Source organism: Filicampus tigris, chromosome 8, assembly GCF_054856515.1.
Source record: "Filicampus tigris isolate MCC_2025a chromosome 8, RoL_Ftig_1.0, whole genome shotgun sequence".
Lineage (NCBI taxonomy): Eukaryota > Metazoa > Chordata > Actinopteri > Syngnathiformes > Syngnathidae > Filicampus > Filicampus tigris.
The window spans coordinates 6,943,081-6,959,058 of record NC_141224.1 but is presented as its reverse complement, the minus strand read 5'-3'; the positions used below and the strand labels follow the sequence as shown (position 1 = coordinate 6,959,058).

Genomic DNA, 15,978 nt, shown 5'->3' with positions numbered 1-15,978 from the left:
GATGAAAAGATAAGTACGATTGGCAACTTCTTGAATATCAACTCATTCACTGCCAGACACTTTCAGACCCACCTTTACCCTAACGATTGAAAAAAAAATGTAAGTTCCTGGGATTGAATGGCCGGACTGTGAAAAGACAAGTAAATTCGTCAATGGCAGTGAATGAGTTAAGTTGAGACCCGGTGTCTTCACAAGTCCCAACCCAGCGGTCCCAACTACCCGGCCCACTTTGGATCGGCCGCCCTGACGAATGAATAAAAACATGCAGTACTTAGTTTATTTATTATCAGAGGCTAAAAAATATTTTATTTTAAAAAGTGACCTGATTCTCTCCATTACATCTGGCTAGGATTGACTCGACGCATGTCAAGATGCAAAGTTTCTCGATAACGCCAGTATTGAACACACAAGCTAGCAAACCGAGTAAATAAGACATATTTGGAACGTGTCTTTGCAATGGGGAAAAGGCCGAGTGAGGATTCAACAAAAGAGCCTGTGCCCAAGAAGAAAAAGAAAGTCACACAGTCAATACCAGGGCAACCTATCGCAACAGGTGATTGCTCCGCAACAAATCTGTTCAGCAGCTTCTCCAATGAGTCAATGAAGCCTTCAAAACTGATTGGTCAATAAAAGATAAGTGCCTTGAGAGTATAATACTTGGTGGCTAACTCCGCATTGCTAAGGCAAAAAAGTCATTCAATATTGGTGAAGAATTGATCTTTCCTGTGACTATGACAGTCTTGTTACAGTTAGCTAGCGACATAAAAAAACACAGTGGATTTGCGTTACTTGTTTTAGCATTGCATTCTTCTGCCCCACCCCCTACACTGTTGGTGAATGGTTGCTGGAACTGTGATTCAAATAAAAGAACTTTATGATGACCAGATTGTTAGTTAATCATTTACCAGTCAACAGTGCCGAAAAAGGCAGGCATTCATTTTGTATTTATAAAAAAAAAAAAAAAAAAAAAAGGGAGTGAACCTATAAAAATGCAGGGGAAGATTTGGGTGCAACTAAATTTCTGCAAAGAGTTGGCCACACCATTACAACCAGCGCACAGTGTTAGTCAAGAGTCCTAGTAGGGGGAATAAGAAAGAAGACCTTGTTAAGTTCTGGAGGTGGAAAAACAAATGTCCGCAGGGAGGGCAGAGGCAAGTTGCAATTTGGATCTTCTTAAAGACAAACTTGGGCGGTGGCGCAGGTCGCGCGGGAAGGGGAGGAAAGCGGTGGGTGGTATCGCGGAACAGAGAAAGAGCGCTTGAGGGGGGGCTAAAAGGCGGCACAAGAGCATGCAGGAAAGCAACACACATTCCAATTAGCCGGAGCCCAGATGAGGGATTGATGAGTCACAAGAAGAGAGGGAGCAAGAAACGAGGCGATGCAGCACGAGACGCGGCGCTTTAGCGAGCAGATGGATCAATTATGCGGGTCCAAATTACAGCCAGAGGAAGTTTGGAGCATTAGGGAAATAGACATAAACAGGCAAATACAGCAAGAGGACGCGAGAAGAATGAATCAGGAGGGAAAGCCATTGGAGGTAAACAGTGCGGCCAAATTGCAGCGCGGCCAATCAACAGAGGAGATAGGACACAAATTGCTCCAAACAAAGCCGGGCCAGCCGTCTCCTCGGAGACCGCGTCCGACACGCCCTCCTTGGTAAGAACATAGAGCAGATAACGGCATAAACCTGCCGGCTCCATTTGACCTTAATGCGGCGAAGGCTTCAGGGGAGGATTTAAATGCCATTTTCAGGCTCAGGGGACCAATGGCCGCTCACTTGTCGGCATTGCGCGGCACCGACGTCGTTAAAAGCAACAAGTGTCGCGGTCCGTGTGCAGTGATGAAAAATTAAGGCGCCGCATGCCAGCAACGGAGCATTCTGCTTCATTATCTCACATTTCAGAGCGGATGATGTACAGCGGCGCGCCCCGCACTTCATTGCTTTGCTCCAAAGTGGAAAGATATGCCTCAAGAGTCAAACTCAACTTTGAGGTCAAACATCATCATTGTGTACATTCATCAAGTGTGCTACAGCAAATTTCAAATAAATGACGAATAACGGATGCTCAATTTGTAGTAAAACGCCCAGCTCTGTGAACTGTACGACAACATTAAAACATCAGTAACTCAAGCAAGTACTGTTGTTGGCCACAGTTCACACCCAGAGACTCACAAAGACGCTCTGGCATCACATGCCACCCAACCAAGCCACGCCTCTTGAAGGCACAATACATACATGTTATGCTTGCAATTTGTTTTGAGTGGTCAAATGGAATGTTTACAACAAACACCCCAAAATAGTGTGTTTTAATACATTTAAAATGTGTTTAATGCATGTGGGACAGGTAAAACTTTCTAATTTTTAAATTCAATTTTTTTAATAAGGTCTCTATATTGCAGACTTTCACCCTCAGTATTGTGGGTGTGTCTGCAACATATCCCCAAGGGAAAACGGGGAATCACTATCGCACAGTGAACCAAGAGTGAATAGTTTCACTTTACTTTAATGTTACAGTGGTTACACCGCCTAGACTGTTAAAAGGTTCCGAATTCAGGTTACAGCATTGCCGAAGGGAAAATTTGTTTTGAAATTAGAAACTGCTTAGAACAACTTCAGAACAGATTGCATTTGACTGTTGAGGTTTCACTAAATATGGAAGGATGGGCCTTTTTTTTTTTTTTTTTTTTTTAATGACAGTGTAGTTTTACCCTCGCCTTCTCCAGGGATCACGGCCGGGGCAAGCGTGAATTGAAAGCAGTCGGGTCGCGTAGGGAAGTTTCTCGGCGTGCATGACAACATCCAGAGAGGCCCCACTCTCACCAAATTCAATTTCCTGCTCCACAGCCAGCCTGCCCAGCACCCCCACCGGTGAGCGTGAATTCTGACATGACCTTGTCAACGGCTGACGTGATGAAGACGCAGCACATGTGTGTATTATTAGTTGAGCTTAGTCTGGCTGCGGTGATGCTGTTGACATGTTGTTAAGGCATGGGAGGGGGGGGGGGGACAAAATATGGCGACTAAAATAGAGCTGACCGACATAAAAGTCCTATGGTTTTATGTGTTCCATAAATTATTTGCTGTAACCTTGCGAAGCGGCTCGATTGGGAAGAGTTCTTGAGATCTTGCTTGGCTTCAGAGCGATACGGTTACGAAAGGCTTCACATATCAGCATTCTATCAACAGATAAAAGACATCGAGAAGATGGAGGCCCCTGAAGTGATCAAGCTCCTTCAGAAAAAGAGCAGCACTCAAGGCTTTTCTGTATTATGAGATATTTGCGCTCATCTCTCGACTGGCTTTAAGCGACCACAGGCTGATTATCAAGCCAGTGCTCTATAGGTTACTCTTTTATTTGACGGACCCGTATTGATAAAACAACATCAGTCCAGAGTTTCTAGTGGCTGCTATAGAAATGGTGCTGTGGAAAAAAAAAAAAAAAAAAAAACGGGGTGTCAGGTTGTTGCTCTCTAGTGCCGGTGATGATAAAACACCAGGACAGCAAATTAACTGGTCTGTCTCTTTAAAATTCTTTGCATTATATATCCTAGTAAGTATCTCCTACTATTGCTGCCCAATGAAACCTTTTTTGTTTTTACAAACCAAATACGGACAGTCACAAATAATGAATGTAAAAAGGTATACATGAAAGGTCGATTGTGTTGAACCAATTCAGATTAACTCAAGAAAAATCATCCAACCATTTAACTATGAAGTATGTAGACATCAATGCAAAACAGTGTGATGCTATGATATTGTCAACTTTGCGTCTCTTTACCTTGATACTGATACAAATGAATGCACACGTGTCCTTGGTCAGACACTTAAAAGTCCACTTCTACATTTCAAAACAAAGCACACCAAAAAGAAGGAAGAAAAATGATGAGTGTTTTGCATCTTTTCGTATGGTGTGTATACAGTGTTTCTTCTTTCCAAGTCTTTGTTGATGGGGGTAGCGGCAGAATGAGTTCTAAAGTCTACCAAACCATTTTGTCTGGCAATTTACAGAAAAAAAATTTACCCAAACAAATCAGTCGAAGCTTCATCATGCCACATAATGACCCAAAACACGCTGCCAACACAACAAAGGACTTCATCGGGGGGGGGAAGTGGAAGGTCTTAGACTGGCCAAGTCAGTCACCGGTCGATAACCCAATAAAGCCGTTATTTTACCTCCTGGGGAGGAGATTGAAGGGAGAAACAAAAACAAGAACTGAATGTGGCTGCAGTAAAGGCGTTTCAAATGAAGAAGCAATGTAGATGTAAATACTACCTTGAAATAAAAACAGGAATTCTAAACTTTTGTCTCATATTCATCTTTGACTCTGAAACGCAAATGTCTTCAGTATGCAACAAAAACAAAGAAATCAAGTCAAAGATCCATTTTAACTAGGCTGGCAGAGAATGAGTTATGCAGGATGACGTAATCTGGCTTCCTCACACATTTCACAATGATGCAAATTAGGTTTACTGAAGACTCGGGCCCTGTCTACACGTAACCAGGGTTTTTGAAAACTCTGAATATAAGCCTGCGGTTAGCCCTATCATCCACACGTCCCCGGAGTTTTTTCGGTGAAAACGCAAAACTCCGGCCTCAATGGAGATTTGCGGATATCTCCTGAGCCGCGTTTTGGTGTGGATGGTTACTAGGGGTGTAACGGTACGCTAAATCACATTTCGGTTCAGTTCGGTTTTTTGGAAACTTCGATTCGGTATATTTTCGGTACGAAAAAAAAAGTTTTTTTTTTTTAATATGTTTTTTGAAAAGATGACAAGTGAATGTACATTTTTTAGAAAAAACAAGTAATAGCGAACCATTCGGGTGATATTCTAAGAAATTACACCAGAATAAAAAATACACTTACAATAAAGTTCTCTTAATTTTGTAAATTACAAAGTTACAATTATTGCTAACTATATTAAAACTCTTTTTATAATGAAAAAATACAGCAACTTTAAAAAGGTTTTATGAAATTGTCTACACTTTTTAGACATTGAAAGCTTTGAATGTTCAACAGCATATTGTAACGAATTGGGTTATCTGTGTTGTGGTCGGATTTGTGTTGCCGAGTTGTGATGTTTCCGAGGTTCATGAATGCACCGTACGGCAAGCGATTGGGGCAGCGGAGAAAGAAGGTATACGGTTGTTAAAAAAAAACCCGGCTACGTGTAGACAAGGCCTAAATGTCCAGTGGTGTGAATGTGAGTGAATGGTCATCAACTGACTGACGACCAGTCCAAGATGTAGACCGCCTCTCACCCAGTCAGCCCCCCACCCTAATGAGGACAAGCACTATTGAAAACGGACGGATGATTCATCAGTGCACTCTATTTTACCTCGACACACGATTCATCAACTAGCAATTCCACAAACTCGACAAGATTCCTACCAATCAATTGAAGCGATTATTCTTCCCGTGCCAAGACAATGCGTACAGTCTCAAAAAAAAAAAAAAAAAAAGTCTAACTTCTGTGCAACGAGGACACAGGGAAGGTGATGGAGAGATGTTCCGTGGCGCAGCCATTTCCGCAGCTTTAAATGTTTTCAATATCACGTAAGGACACTGCATCATCCACCATTCGATACCCGATCAATAACGCAAACCACCTTCCACCTCGCCGACTACATTTAGACACATTAAAGGTGACTGCTAATGAGAAGCGGTGCATATGGGTGCTTTTGAGAAAAAAAAAAAAAGAAAAAAAAAAGGCGGGGAGAGTATGTTAAGGACAATGTCAAGGGCCTTGGTGCTTAATTCCGTTGTGCCATGAGCCCCATGGAAGAGATTTGTGAAATGAAAGAATATGACAGACAGACGCGGGGACGCAAGGAGGGAAGGGGAGGGGCGGGGAGGGAAGAGGAGGGAGCGTGAGAGTAGCGGCCAGGCTGCGGGCTGTAATAAAAGGGAGAAAGGTGAACGCTCACAGTCCTTCACACAGTCCACAATGGATGGTTCTTTAACTATTAAATATGAGTCTCATGCTTTCAGGGCGAGACGTGCGGAGGGGAGCTGCGACTAAATTACAAATGAGCTGATCATTTGCGGCCTCCCCGCTTGGCTCGCTCGCACCGGTGTTCCAAATCCTACTTCATCCCCTCTGCCAAGATGCTGCGGGTGCGGGATTTGAGCATGTCGACATCCGCGACCCCCGCGTCTTCGACAGTTTTACTCCAATAGGGTCACGGGGAAGCGCCTCTCCCAGGTCTGATTCATTTAAAAAAAAAAAAAAAAAAAAAAAAAAAAAAAAAAAAAAAAAAAAGAGGGTTGGCTCTTTTGCCAATGGAAATTAACACTTGTTCGCCACTGTTCGGGACTGTGGGCTCCGTTCGACATAAGGAATTGCACATTTCGCAGAGGGTGTCTCAGCTAATGGTGTGGAAATGTGTGTGGGACAAAAAAGAAAAGAAAAAAGCCTTAACATTTTCATGCAAGATAAGCTGCTGACATACTACTCAAGCTAATAGCACAGTCTTAAAACCATCCATTATGGCGAATCGTGGCTGGTTCAGGCACATTAAGAAAGACTCTCAAGCATACTGATATAATGTAGCTCTTCCAAAAACATCGCCGACTTGTGTTATTGGAAACTCCTCAACCGGCCAATTCTCATTAAAAGACTTTTGGCACTATTTGTAAGGGCTTATTTTACTTTGGATCAGACGGGAACGACTCCAGCAGTCTGCATACCCCCTCGAAGCCAAACATAACTAAACCGCCGGGGCGGAGGGGACGGGGGGGTGCTCCCAGCATGACCTCAGCAAGCCGGCAGCAAGCTGGGGGGGGGGGGGGTTGGGTGTATTGAGGGGGGGGGGGGGCTGTTGTGACATGGAGCTGTCACAGGGTTATCCGTTCTCTCTCGCTCAGTTCACTTGACCATTTTAACTGAAAATGAGCAAAAGGCATCGTAATCAATTAATTGATCACTCCCAATTATGTCAATTACGTGGGCGGACTTGTGATTAATCATGTCTTCAGGCAATAAGGGGCTGGGGAAACAGGCTTTTTCGCTCGCCGATGAATCTCTTAAAGACTTTTTGTCTGGCTTGTAGAGTGGAGCTATTGGAGTTTTTGTGTTTTATGGTGAGTCATCAAGCTTTGCTGCCAGGCTTCAACCCCGCATGCAGTGACTAAAACTCAAATATCTTGCATTTTAGTGTCACCCATCTGTCTAAGTTCAAATTCGGTAGCAATCGGACTAAATCCCTTGGACAAGTTCACCGTTTAGCTGGAATGGCCACTTCAACCCGAGTACAACGTACTAAGAACTTTGAAAATCGGACAACGGGTTCCGGAGAAATTGAGGTTTTGGCTTTTTTGGACAATGTTTTTCTGTGATATCGGCTCTAGAGAATCTGCTCAAAAAGCACCTTCAAAACGGTATAACATCATTATTTCCCAATGTTCTCCTTGACCCTTTTGTTTCGTAGGATTTTAGAGGCATCTTATCAGGCAAATGTAATCAAGGGCCAATTGCTATCAAAACCAGACGGGTTAAGGTATAACTGGTATGACAGTTCTGGCTCATAATTAAGGAAAGCTGTTATGAGTACATTACACGGGAAAATACAAAACACAAAGGGGAAAAGAACACCAAATGATCAACTATTCCCGACTATCAAAGAAACGTGTGTCCCTGTCTGAGGAATTCATTGTCCATTTTGCAGAATCCTAAAAGTGTTGGCAGCCGTGTCCTTAAAGTACACACAAGCAGTCCACACACACACACGCGCTTGCTCCTACCCGGAAGTATTTGTCAAGCGGGTATCTGTGCGCAGAATATCAGAGAATTTTGAGTACCACTATAACGGATGCCGGTATCGGAGCATCTCTAGTTTCAACACTAGGATTTACGTTTGCACAATAAGGTTCAGGTCTTGAAGTAGGGTTTTAAGGACAGAGCAGGGCCTTCGGGTTAGGTTTTTAAATGTCAAACATGGATTAAGATTTCGAATTAGCGTTTCAAGCTACAGTAGGGGTAAGTGTTTCAAATACTGCAAAAGGTCATTGTTTAAGGTTAGCTTTTTCGCAGCTTTGTATGACCCCTTTTACGGTACATAGAAATTGGTCATTTGCATGTAAACGTGACCCTTTGTCACAGGACTGTGACAGGAATGCCATCTTTAAAAGGGACTCCGTTAAATGAGGAAGCGATTAAAACAGGACTTCCTCAGCTGTGATGTCTGCGCAAGATAACACCGCTGCTGATGGGAATGATATACACGCACGCGTGCGCACACAGCCCGCTTAGTGAAGGACACGCCAACATGCCTCGTCATCCTGCAACGTGACGCCACCTCATTACCGGAATGTCATTCGACTTCCAGTATTCATCGGTTGCTGCGTGCGTGTTTGAGGTTGAATATCACAACCTTAAAACGCAACAAGCTCATCGACGCCGCCTCGCGCCCTTTACGCCCACACCCCAACTCCTCCCGCTCTTCAGATTCATCTCGCATGTCTCCTAATATTCCCCAAGTCAACAATAAGCCTGATGGATTCTACGCGTTTTAGGTTACTGCTAATGAAAAGTCCACAGAGCAAAATCGTTTCATGAAAGCTCGTTTATCAAGATATACGAGTACAAAAAGCCTGAAAGACATCCAAGCGTGTACATCACTCCGGCCAGTGAACTGTCTACATTAGAAGAGGGGGAGGGCGTGGGGTTTGAAGAAAAAAAAAAAAAGAAGAAGAAGAAGAAACACGCCTGCTGTTGAAATGTTTTCAATGCATTTAATAAAAAGAGATTTTCATCCAGAGCTGAGATATCATAGACAAGTAAAAGAAAAAACAGGCACTCTGTTTCTAGGAAGGTTTCTGCGAGTAAAACCACATCCAGAACAGCAGACACGCATAAACACACACATGACCTTTTCAAAATACTGACATTTATCAGGCCGGAGCTGAATGGGGGAGGACAGCTCATTTAGACTGGCCTAATGATAAGACTTAACCACCGTAATCATTAGCACTAAAATAAACAAATGCAAAAGCCTTCGCCAAGCTGAGTGCTAATGAGATACTAAGCGCTTGCCTGTTCCTTCTTTTATTAGGCAGGAAAAGGGATAAACTCATCGCGATCCATCAATTACATTCCTCTTAATAGAGCCAGCATAATGCTCATTCTGGGCTGCGGTGATGATGAATGGCGGCGGGCTTGGCAGCGCGACAATGTTCGCACAGCATTGCTCAGCGTGCAGGGAGATGGTTACAGCTCATAACGCCAGCTCGACAGCAACACAAAAACTACAAACAACAACTACAAAACTGCACACTCACTTCTAGGAATGAAAAGCCAGAGAGCTAGAAAAGAACTAATGACGGCAATTAATTGAGATTAAAGACAGATGGGAAGGCTAACATGTTTTCATAGATGCATTCCTTCACAAAAGGGAGGGGTGAAAACAAGTTCGGGATGAACGATTTCGAGTGGGGTGTCGAAATCCGGTCCTCGGGGGCCGCTATCCTGCATGTTTCAGATGTCTTCCCCAGCCAACACACCTGATTCAAATGATCAATTCAACAGCAAACTTTGCAAAAGCCTGATAACAATCCTGATCATTTGAATTAGGTGTGCTGGAGGAGGGAGACATCCAAAACATGAAGGGTAGGGGCCCTCGAGGACCACGAGTTGACACTTCGGATTTAGAAAAAAAAAAAAAGGTTTCCTCGATCCTGTCTTCTTTTCCTTTCGGATCTCAATACCGCGATTACGATTATTTCTTCAAGGTCCTCGTTCCGTGTGTTTTTTAACCAACATAAGCAAATTAATCAGTATTACAATAAAGAATATCAGATGTATGACTTTATGAATGGGTTTGTCTTATTAGGCTTACACTAAAATGAAGGCAAATGAACCACAAATGAATGTGAAGGTTTATCGACCTGCTTCAGTTAGAGTTGTTAACGTACTGAAATCCAACAAGGACCAAAAGTGCGTTGAACAAATCAGGCTCATTCACATGATGCAAACGGCCAGCTTCAGCATTAGCATTTGCATGTTGTCTTCTCTCTCTGCAGTTTGGAGGAGGATGATTTGCTGGAGACACCAGAGCTGGTTTATTGCGGCCTGGTCGAGTGGCTTTGCAATTATTCAAGTTATCAAAAAAGGCCAACCTTGCTCCATATGTCCTTCTTAACTATGTATCAATCACTACTCCCAATAGCGAACATTATTCCCGTTGACATTGTTACGACCAATTAAAAGAAGAGTGTTCTTCCCCTAGGATTTTTTTTTCCCACCCATTCTGTTTTCTCAGATGTTCAAAGACACCAAACCATGAGGGGAAAAGGACCAAGTTTACAAACCCATCAACTGATTTGTACCAGTGAGGCAAGCCTAAACACGAGTCTCCGGGAGGCACTGTGTTCCTAAATTGGGTCTTCTGGGTTTTCCTTGGCGTAGAAGAGCCGCTTGAAACGCAGGCGTTCCGGCAGTGCATGAGCTCAGATGTAACCATGTTGACAGACCATGTCGGGCTATTTTCCCCCGCTAGCCACCATGTTGTTTATGCCATAAACGCCATGGCCTTGAGTCCAGCGGGGGCAGGGTGAGGATTTGAATACACCAATGCCTACTGTCACTCAAACAAAAGCACTGGACAGGGGGGTCAAAGATAGGAGGGAATAAAAAGATGAGAACAAGGCCCCCGTCTGTGTGTACTAGACAGCGGAGTAGGGGAGGGGCCGCCGGGTGGGATGTAGATTGGCGGGAGGTTTGGAGTGGCCGGATGGGAAGGAGGGGAAGTGGATGGGGGCGTCGTCCATCTTAAATCGCTTGCTGCCAGCTTGCTTTAGAAAAAATAAATGAATTCTAATAACGCTTCCAATGGCTGAAATGAAGCCTACCGAACACCATTCAGCATAACTTTGCATCCCAAGCGTTTTTTTTTGGCGGTCTCCTCTAAGGTGAAGCAAATGAGCTGTGATTCATTTAAGAGCAGGCAGTGAGTCGGCCTCCTCCCCCGCGCATGACCCTGCGTGCCCACCAGTTTCTCAGGCAGCCAGCCAGCCAGCCACCCCCTGCACGCAGGCAGCTTAGTCAGCCATAAAGACAATGCCCCCCCCCCCCCCCCTCAAAACTCCCCTCCACATAAGCCGAGTCCTCTTCAATAAAAACATCACCATGGTAATGGGCCAAGCCTTTCTGACCCACATCCCTAGCTACTTTGACATGGGAGGAGGGGGGCGGGGGGCAGGTTTGCTGGCATTACAATGTTTTTTTCTGACTTGTGGAAATCATTTAACCACTGTAATATTAGGAATGTAAAACAATAGGAAGGGCATAACAATTGCTTAAATTGTTCTTTCAAAGTTCTGTCAATTTTCCTCATAGAAATTTAGTCAAACGTGAAGCACATTGAGTTGCCTTGTGTATGAAATGTGCTATATAAATAAAACCGCTTTGCCAAACGTCAACCGTAGTCGGGTCACAGGCTAGATCTGAGGTGCAACGATTGATAAACAACTAATCCATTATCAAATTAAAATCGATAATTATTTTCAAAATTGCTTAATCGTTTAGATAACTTGTTTTACTTTAGAAATGTCCAAATCCTCAGAATCTCAGCCTCTGAACAGAAAATATTCTCAGATGTCTGTAGTCCTTCATGAAAGCAGACTTATTAGCTTTGAGCTGAATCAAAATAAAACATTTGCAAACATCTGATTTTAGTTTGGGAAAATAATGACCAATATTTTCTGACCATTTTTTGACATGTAACAGACCAAACAAGTAACAGACAATTGTTTTGTGCTTGTGAATTTTCTGCACTGTCAATTTTAAATTTTTGACATAGTGAAGTAAATTGTAATAGTTTTTTTTAATCCAATTCATCAACAAAATAATTTACAGGTTAATCGAGAGATAAAATAATGGTTAGTTGCAGCCCTAGTCTAGATAAAAGCTAAAAAAAAACCAGATAAAATAACAAAACACTACCTTTGATGAGCGTCGTGTGTCACCTTGCTAACAGCTAACACAAGCAGCTAAAGTTAGCAGGGGACGGCAAACACCATTAATACGTGAAATGTAACAAGAGTCAAAAGGGCACAGGAAAAATAAAAAGACCACCATGAAATGTTAAATGAATCATAAACTCTAACCTTCGAGACCAAGTAACAACGCCAGCAGCTAGCATGCGGAGCTCAAGTGAGCAATGCTTGGACTTCATGTTTTTTTACTGTCTTAAGGCCCCGTCGGACGTCGGTAAGCGTCGGATCCCGTCAGGAAGCGTTTTGAGTCGTAACATTTGGCCTCTGTGATTGGCTGTTATCTAGCGACTCAGCGTACGGGGCAGTAACAGGAATTGACAAATGCGGATATACAGTGAGCACGCCTTTGCTGACTTAATTTTCGTACAAGTACAAGAGCGAGGGTTAACAATGTAACCAGCAGGTGAACGAGCTCAGTTGAGTAGAAGCACCTGTGTCTCAAGACAAACTGTGTCAGGATTTTTACTTTCTGGACCCGAGTCTGTCAAGTAGCGGCGACGGCTCCGATTTTTGAAAAGCTCGTAAGTCGCTGCACTCATAAGTCAAGGTAGCACTGTATTCCATTTTCTTACATGCAGTCCATTTAACCACAGAAGTCAACCTTAATTAAAAATGCATCAGCTCACTTTGAATTCAGCATGAAACTTTCTAAAGTGGATAAAAATTCAATCAGCCGCTTGACTCAGACGGGTGGAAAGGGAGGCTGGTGGGCTAAGTGGTTGCCATCAAAGCACAACAGGTATAAGAAGCGCACCAACACGCAGCCGGTGTGTCGTCTTAAGCTGTGCAAATAAAATGAATTAAATGCATGAAAACTCAAAAGGAATGTTTCTGCCGGTACTGCTTAAGCTGTGCATTGCTCTCCACTCATAAATATGGAAAAGCTTTTGTTTTGTCCCTCCCCTACTCCACCACCACCACCAGAGTACTCCTCCATGCTCCGTGCAATCAAAGTGAACATAAAAAGGTCCGCTGCATGAATAAGTCACCAGCGTGCATGTGCGGTCAATGGTGATCATTTCGAATGGAGCGTCGGGTGCGGGTACGGTGACTGCAGCAGCCCTACATACTTGCCCTAATTGCAACACAAAACAAACAGCCGAGGCGCAAGGGAAGCTGAGAAAATGTTCAACTGGTTTTCACGGCGCTCGCATTCATATGTTAATAAGTTAGCTGCATGCCACGGATGCTTGCTCTGCTGACTGCATCGCTCCCGGCGGCCTATCACCTGTTCGCTCGCCAGACTCCAGAGGAAAAACAGGCATTTTCTGAGTTGTACGTCACATTACGTCCGTCTACGGGCACACCACAGAAAGTGTTTTCTTGTGCTCCGCCCTTTCGTTGGATGCCATGAAAATCTGGCAAGGGGTGTTTTTGCATAATCACACAGAGGAACTAGCGTATCAGATTGCTTGGAGGAATTCATTACAGTGGTGCCCAACCACAGTAAAGGCCAACATTTTTTGATGATTTTTTTGGTAGCAGAACATATACGCCCCCCCCCCCCTCCTCCCCCAGTTTACGCTAGTGTATCATTTAGGCTAGTATGCTAGCTAATACTATTGATGGCTTTGCCGCCATCCTGAGTAACTATTCGCCAGTTTTGTTTATTCGCACCAGGGCTTGATCCATTATACCCCAAGCGGATTCACTGTAAGATTGTTTGCTTCCCCACCACATTACAATTCTTTATAGTTGCAATGATTAATCGATTATTCAACAACTAATGACTATCAAATAATTGGTAGTAATTGATAAATACTCGTTTAGATAGCATTTTTAGTTGTCCAAAACCTCATAATTTCAAAAACAGTAGATGTTCTCAGATTTCTACCACCTTCCATGAAAGTAAACTGATCTGTGTGTTGAGTTAAAAATACATTTTAAAAATTGCTTTTACTTTGGAAAACAATGATCATCATTTTCAAACATGTGACGGACCAAACCAATAACCAAATGTTCATGTTTGGCACAATTCGAAATAATGTTCAGAGTTTGCCCACTCACGATAAAGCTGCTGTTGGCCACAGCTCACACAGATAGCCTATGCCATTTACACACCACTAACAAGCCCCACCTCTTAAAGGGACGATATGCAAAGTATTTTATGAACAGTTTAAGCTTGTAACTTTTTTTTTTGTGTTCAATTTTTATTTTACAATTTGTTTAAAGTGTATTTTGGTGAGTTTAAGTGTGTTTAAATGTGGGAAGGGCAAAGAGATAGATAGATAGATAGATAGATAGATAGATAGATAGATAGATAGATAGATAGATAGATAGATAGATAGATAGATAGATAGATAGATAGATAGATTTTATTTGATTAAATATGGTCTTTCTACAAGAAATCACAGATTTTCTTGTTAAGCAACTAGCAGTGACAGCTATCATCACTGCCAAAAGCGATCTAAACCTCTCTCTGCATCATGCAAAACTTTACCACCTTGCTTTCTCTGGGGTCAAATGTCGTGCTGTTGTTAGCTGTCAAGCATGGAAACTGTCAGCTAGTGGCCAACACGAGCTTCTCTTTACACCTACGACGCCTGAGGGGCATCTTGGGCCGTTATAGAAAGAAATACATACGTGCGTTTTAATCAGCAAATCCGCGAGTAGGCGAGGGTTTAGGGTACACTAGACGTCGTGGGAAAGGATGTCCGAATCGATTGCTCAGTGAATAAGACTCGCAGTAGAATGTTATGGGGGGACAAAAAGACGGGAGGGAAAAAAAGTTACGACTAAGCAAATAAATTGTTCGGGTTCCCACTTTGCTATTCTCTCGAGTGCATTATGAGCAGGTTTGTAGAGAATTGCAAGTCAAGTGGAACTAACAGAGGTTGATGTGTGGAAGAAAGCGAGCATGGCAAGGGGAGATGGCTGGTTTTGGGACAAGGGCACAAACGCAAACGACACAAAAGTATGTGCGTGCCTGCGTGCGTGTATGAGTATCGAAACTGACGCAGCCGTCAATCACCTGCAAGCAGACACCTTGCAGCCCCGCGGAGCCACACCTTAAAACAGGCAGTACGTCACTCACCGAAACTCGGGTCAAAGGAGCGAAACGAGGCCGAAAACGCGCTAAGAATACGAAATCCACATGCACACCGCTTTGGTAGGTATGCTAAGTGAGGTCAATTAATCTTCATAAGGATATTTCTATCCAAAAAGGGTCTGTATGAGGGGCACCTGGTCGGACTTCCGCGTCCGTGACAGGTGGTCAAGGTGGTATCGACACTGCTAATGGACAAAACTAGTTTGGAAATTCGCTTACCGTGTGGTAAAAGTGTCGAGGCGAGGAGGAAAAGTAGTACTTTAACGCAGTCTTGTCCACTTGGTAGGTCTTGTCCGGCCATGGTCGCTCCGAAATGTTCCGTAGGGCGATAGCAGGTTCACTTCGCTGGGTAAGGGCGACGAGAAAAAGATTTTTTTTTAAAAAAGTCCAATGTGAGGTATAATCTCGCTTTTAAAAAGTCGCCTCCAGGCTGGAGCGTGTTCAGTTGAATTCCGTGATAGGGTACACAGGTAAACGATTCCGCTCTTTTACTCCCGGCGGGCTGACTCACTCTTGTGTGAGTGTGTGTGTTGCCGCGCTGCTTGCGCTCCAGCAAATAGTCCCGCTTCCTTCACTCCGCAGCGCGAGGCGTACGTCCGAGCGGGCGGGGTGACGTCATCCGGCGGAGGAGGTGTCACAGCCCCGCCCCCCTAACCTTCCCAACCTCAAGTCCCAGGGAGAGCGGGCTAGTATGGACCGGGTTGAGTTCCAGTTCAGTTAAGTGGGAGTGTTTTGTGTACAACTTGTTGCAATAGCCCAAAGCATATTAATCATCGGGGGATGGAATAAAACAACACACCTTAAAGAGTATATTTGCAACACTTGCACTAGTGAGTCACTCAATGTATCCAGAAGAAGTATATTTATAAGAAATACCCGTTCCTTGGATTTTTTTACTTAGACAAGAGACAATCCAGTAAGTGTCACCGGTTCAA

General features: G+C 43.6%; 1 protein-coding gene across 2 annotated transcripts in view; it reads right to left on the bottom strand.

Moving 5' to 3' along the window:
- Positions 1-15,635, bottom strand: part of LOC147143283 (poliovirus receptor homolog) — a 130,850-nt gene extending 115,215 nt beyond the window's left edge. The window contains exon 1 of one of the 2 annotated variants that reach the window (XM_086037391.1): positions 15,263-15,635. In XM_086037391.1, the coding sequence (XP_085893517.1) occupies positions 15,263-15,344 (82 nt within the window). In that variant the 5' untranslated portion in view covers positions 15,345-15,635. The remainder of the gene's footprint in view (positions 1-15,262) is intronic. The other variant, XM_086037392.1, reaches the window with a different exon arrangement.
- Positions 15,636-15,978: the final 343 nt, after the last annotated feature.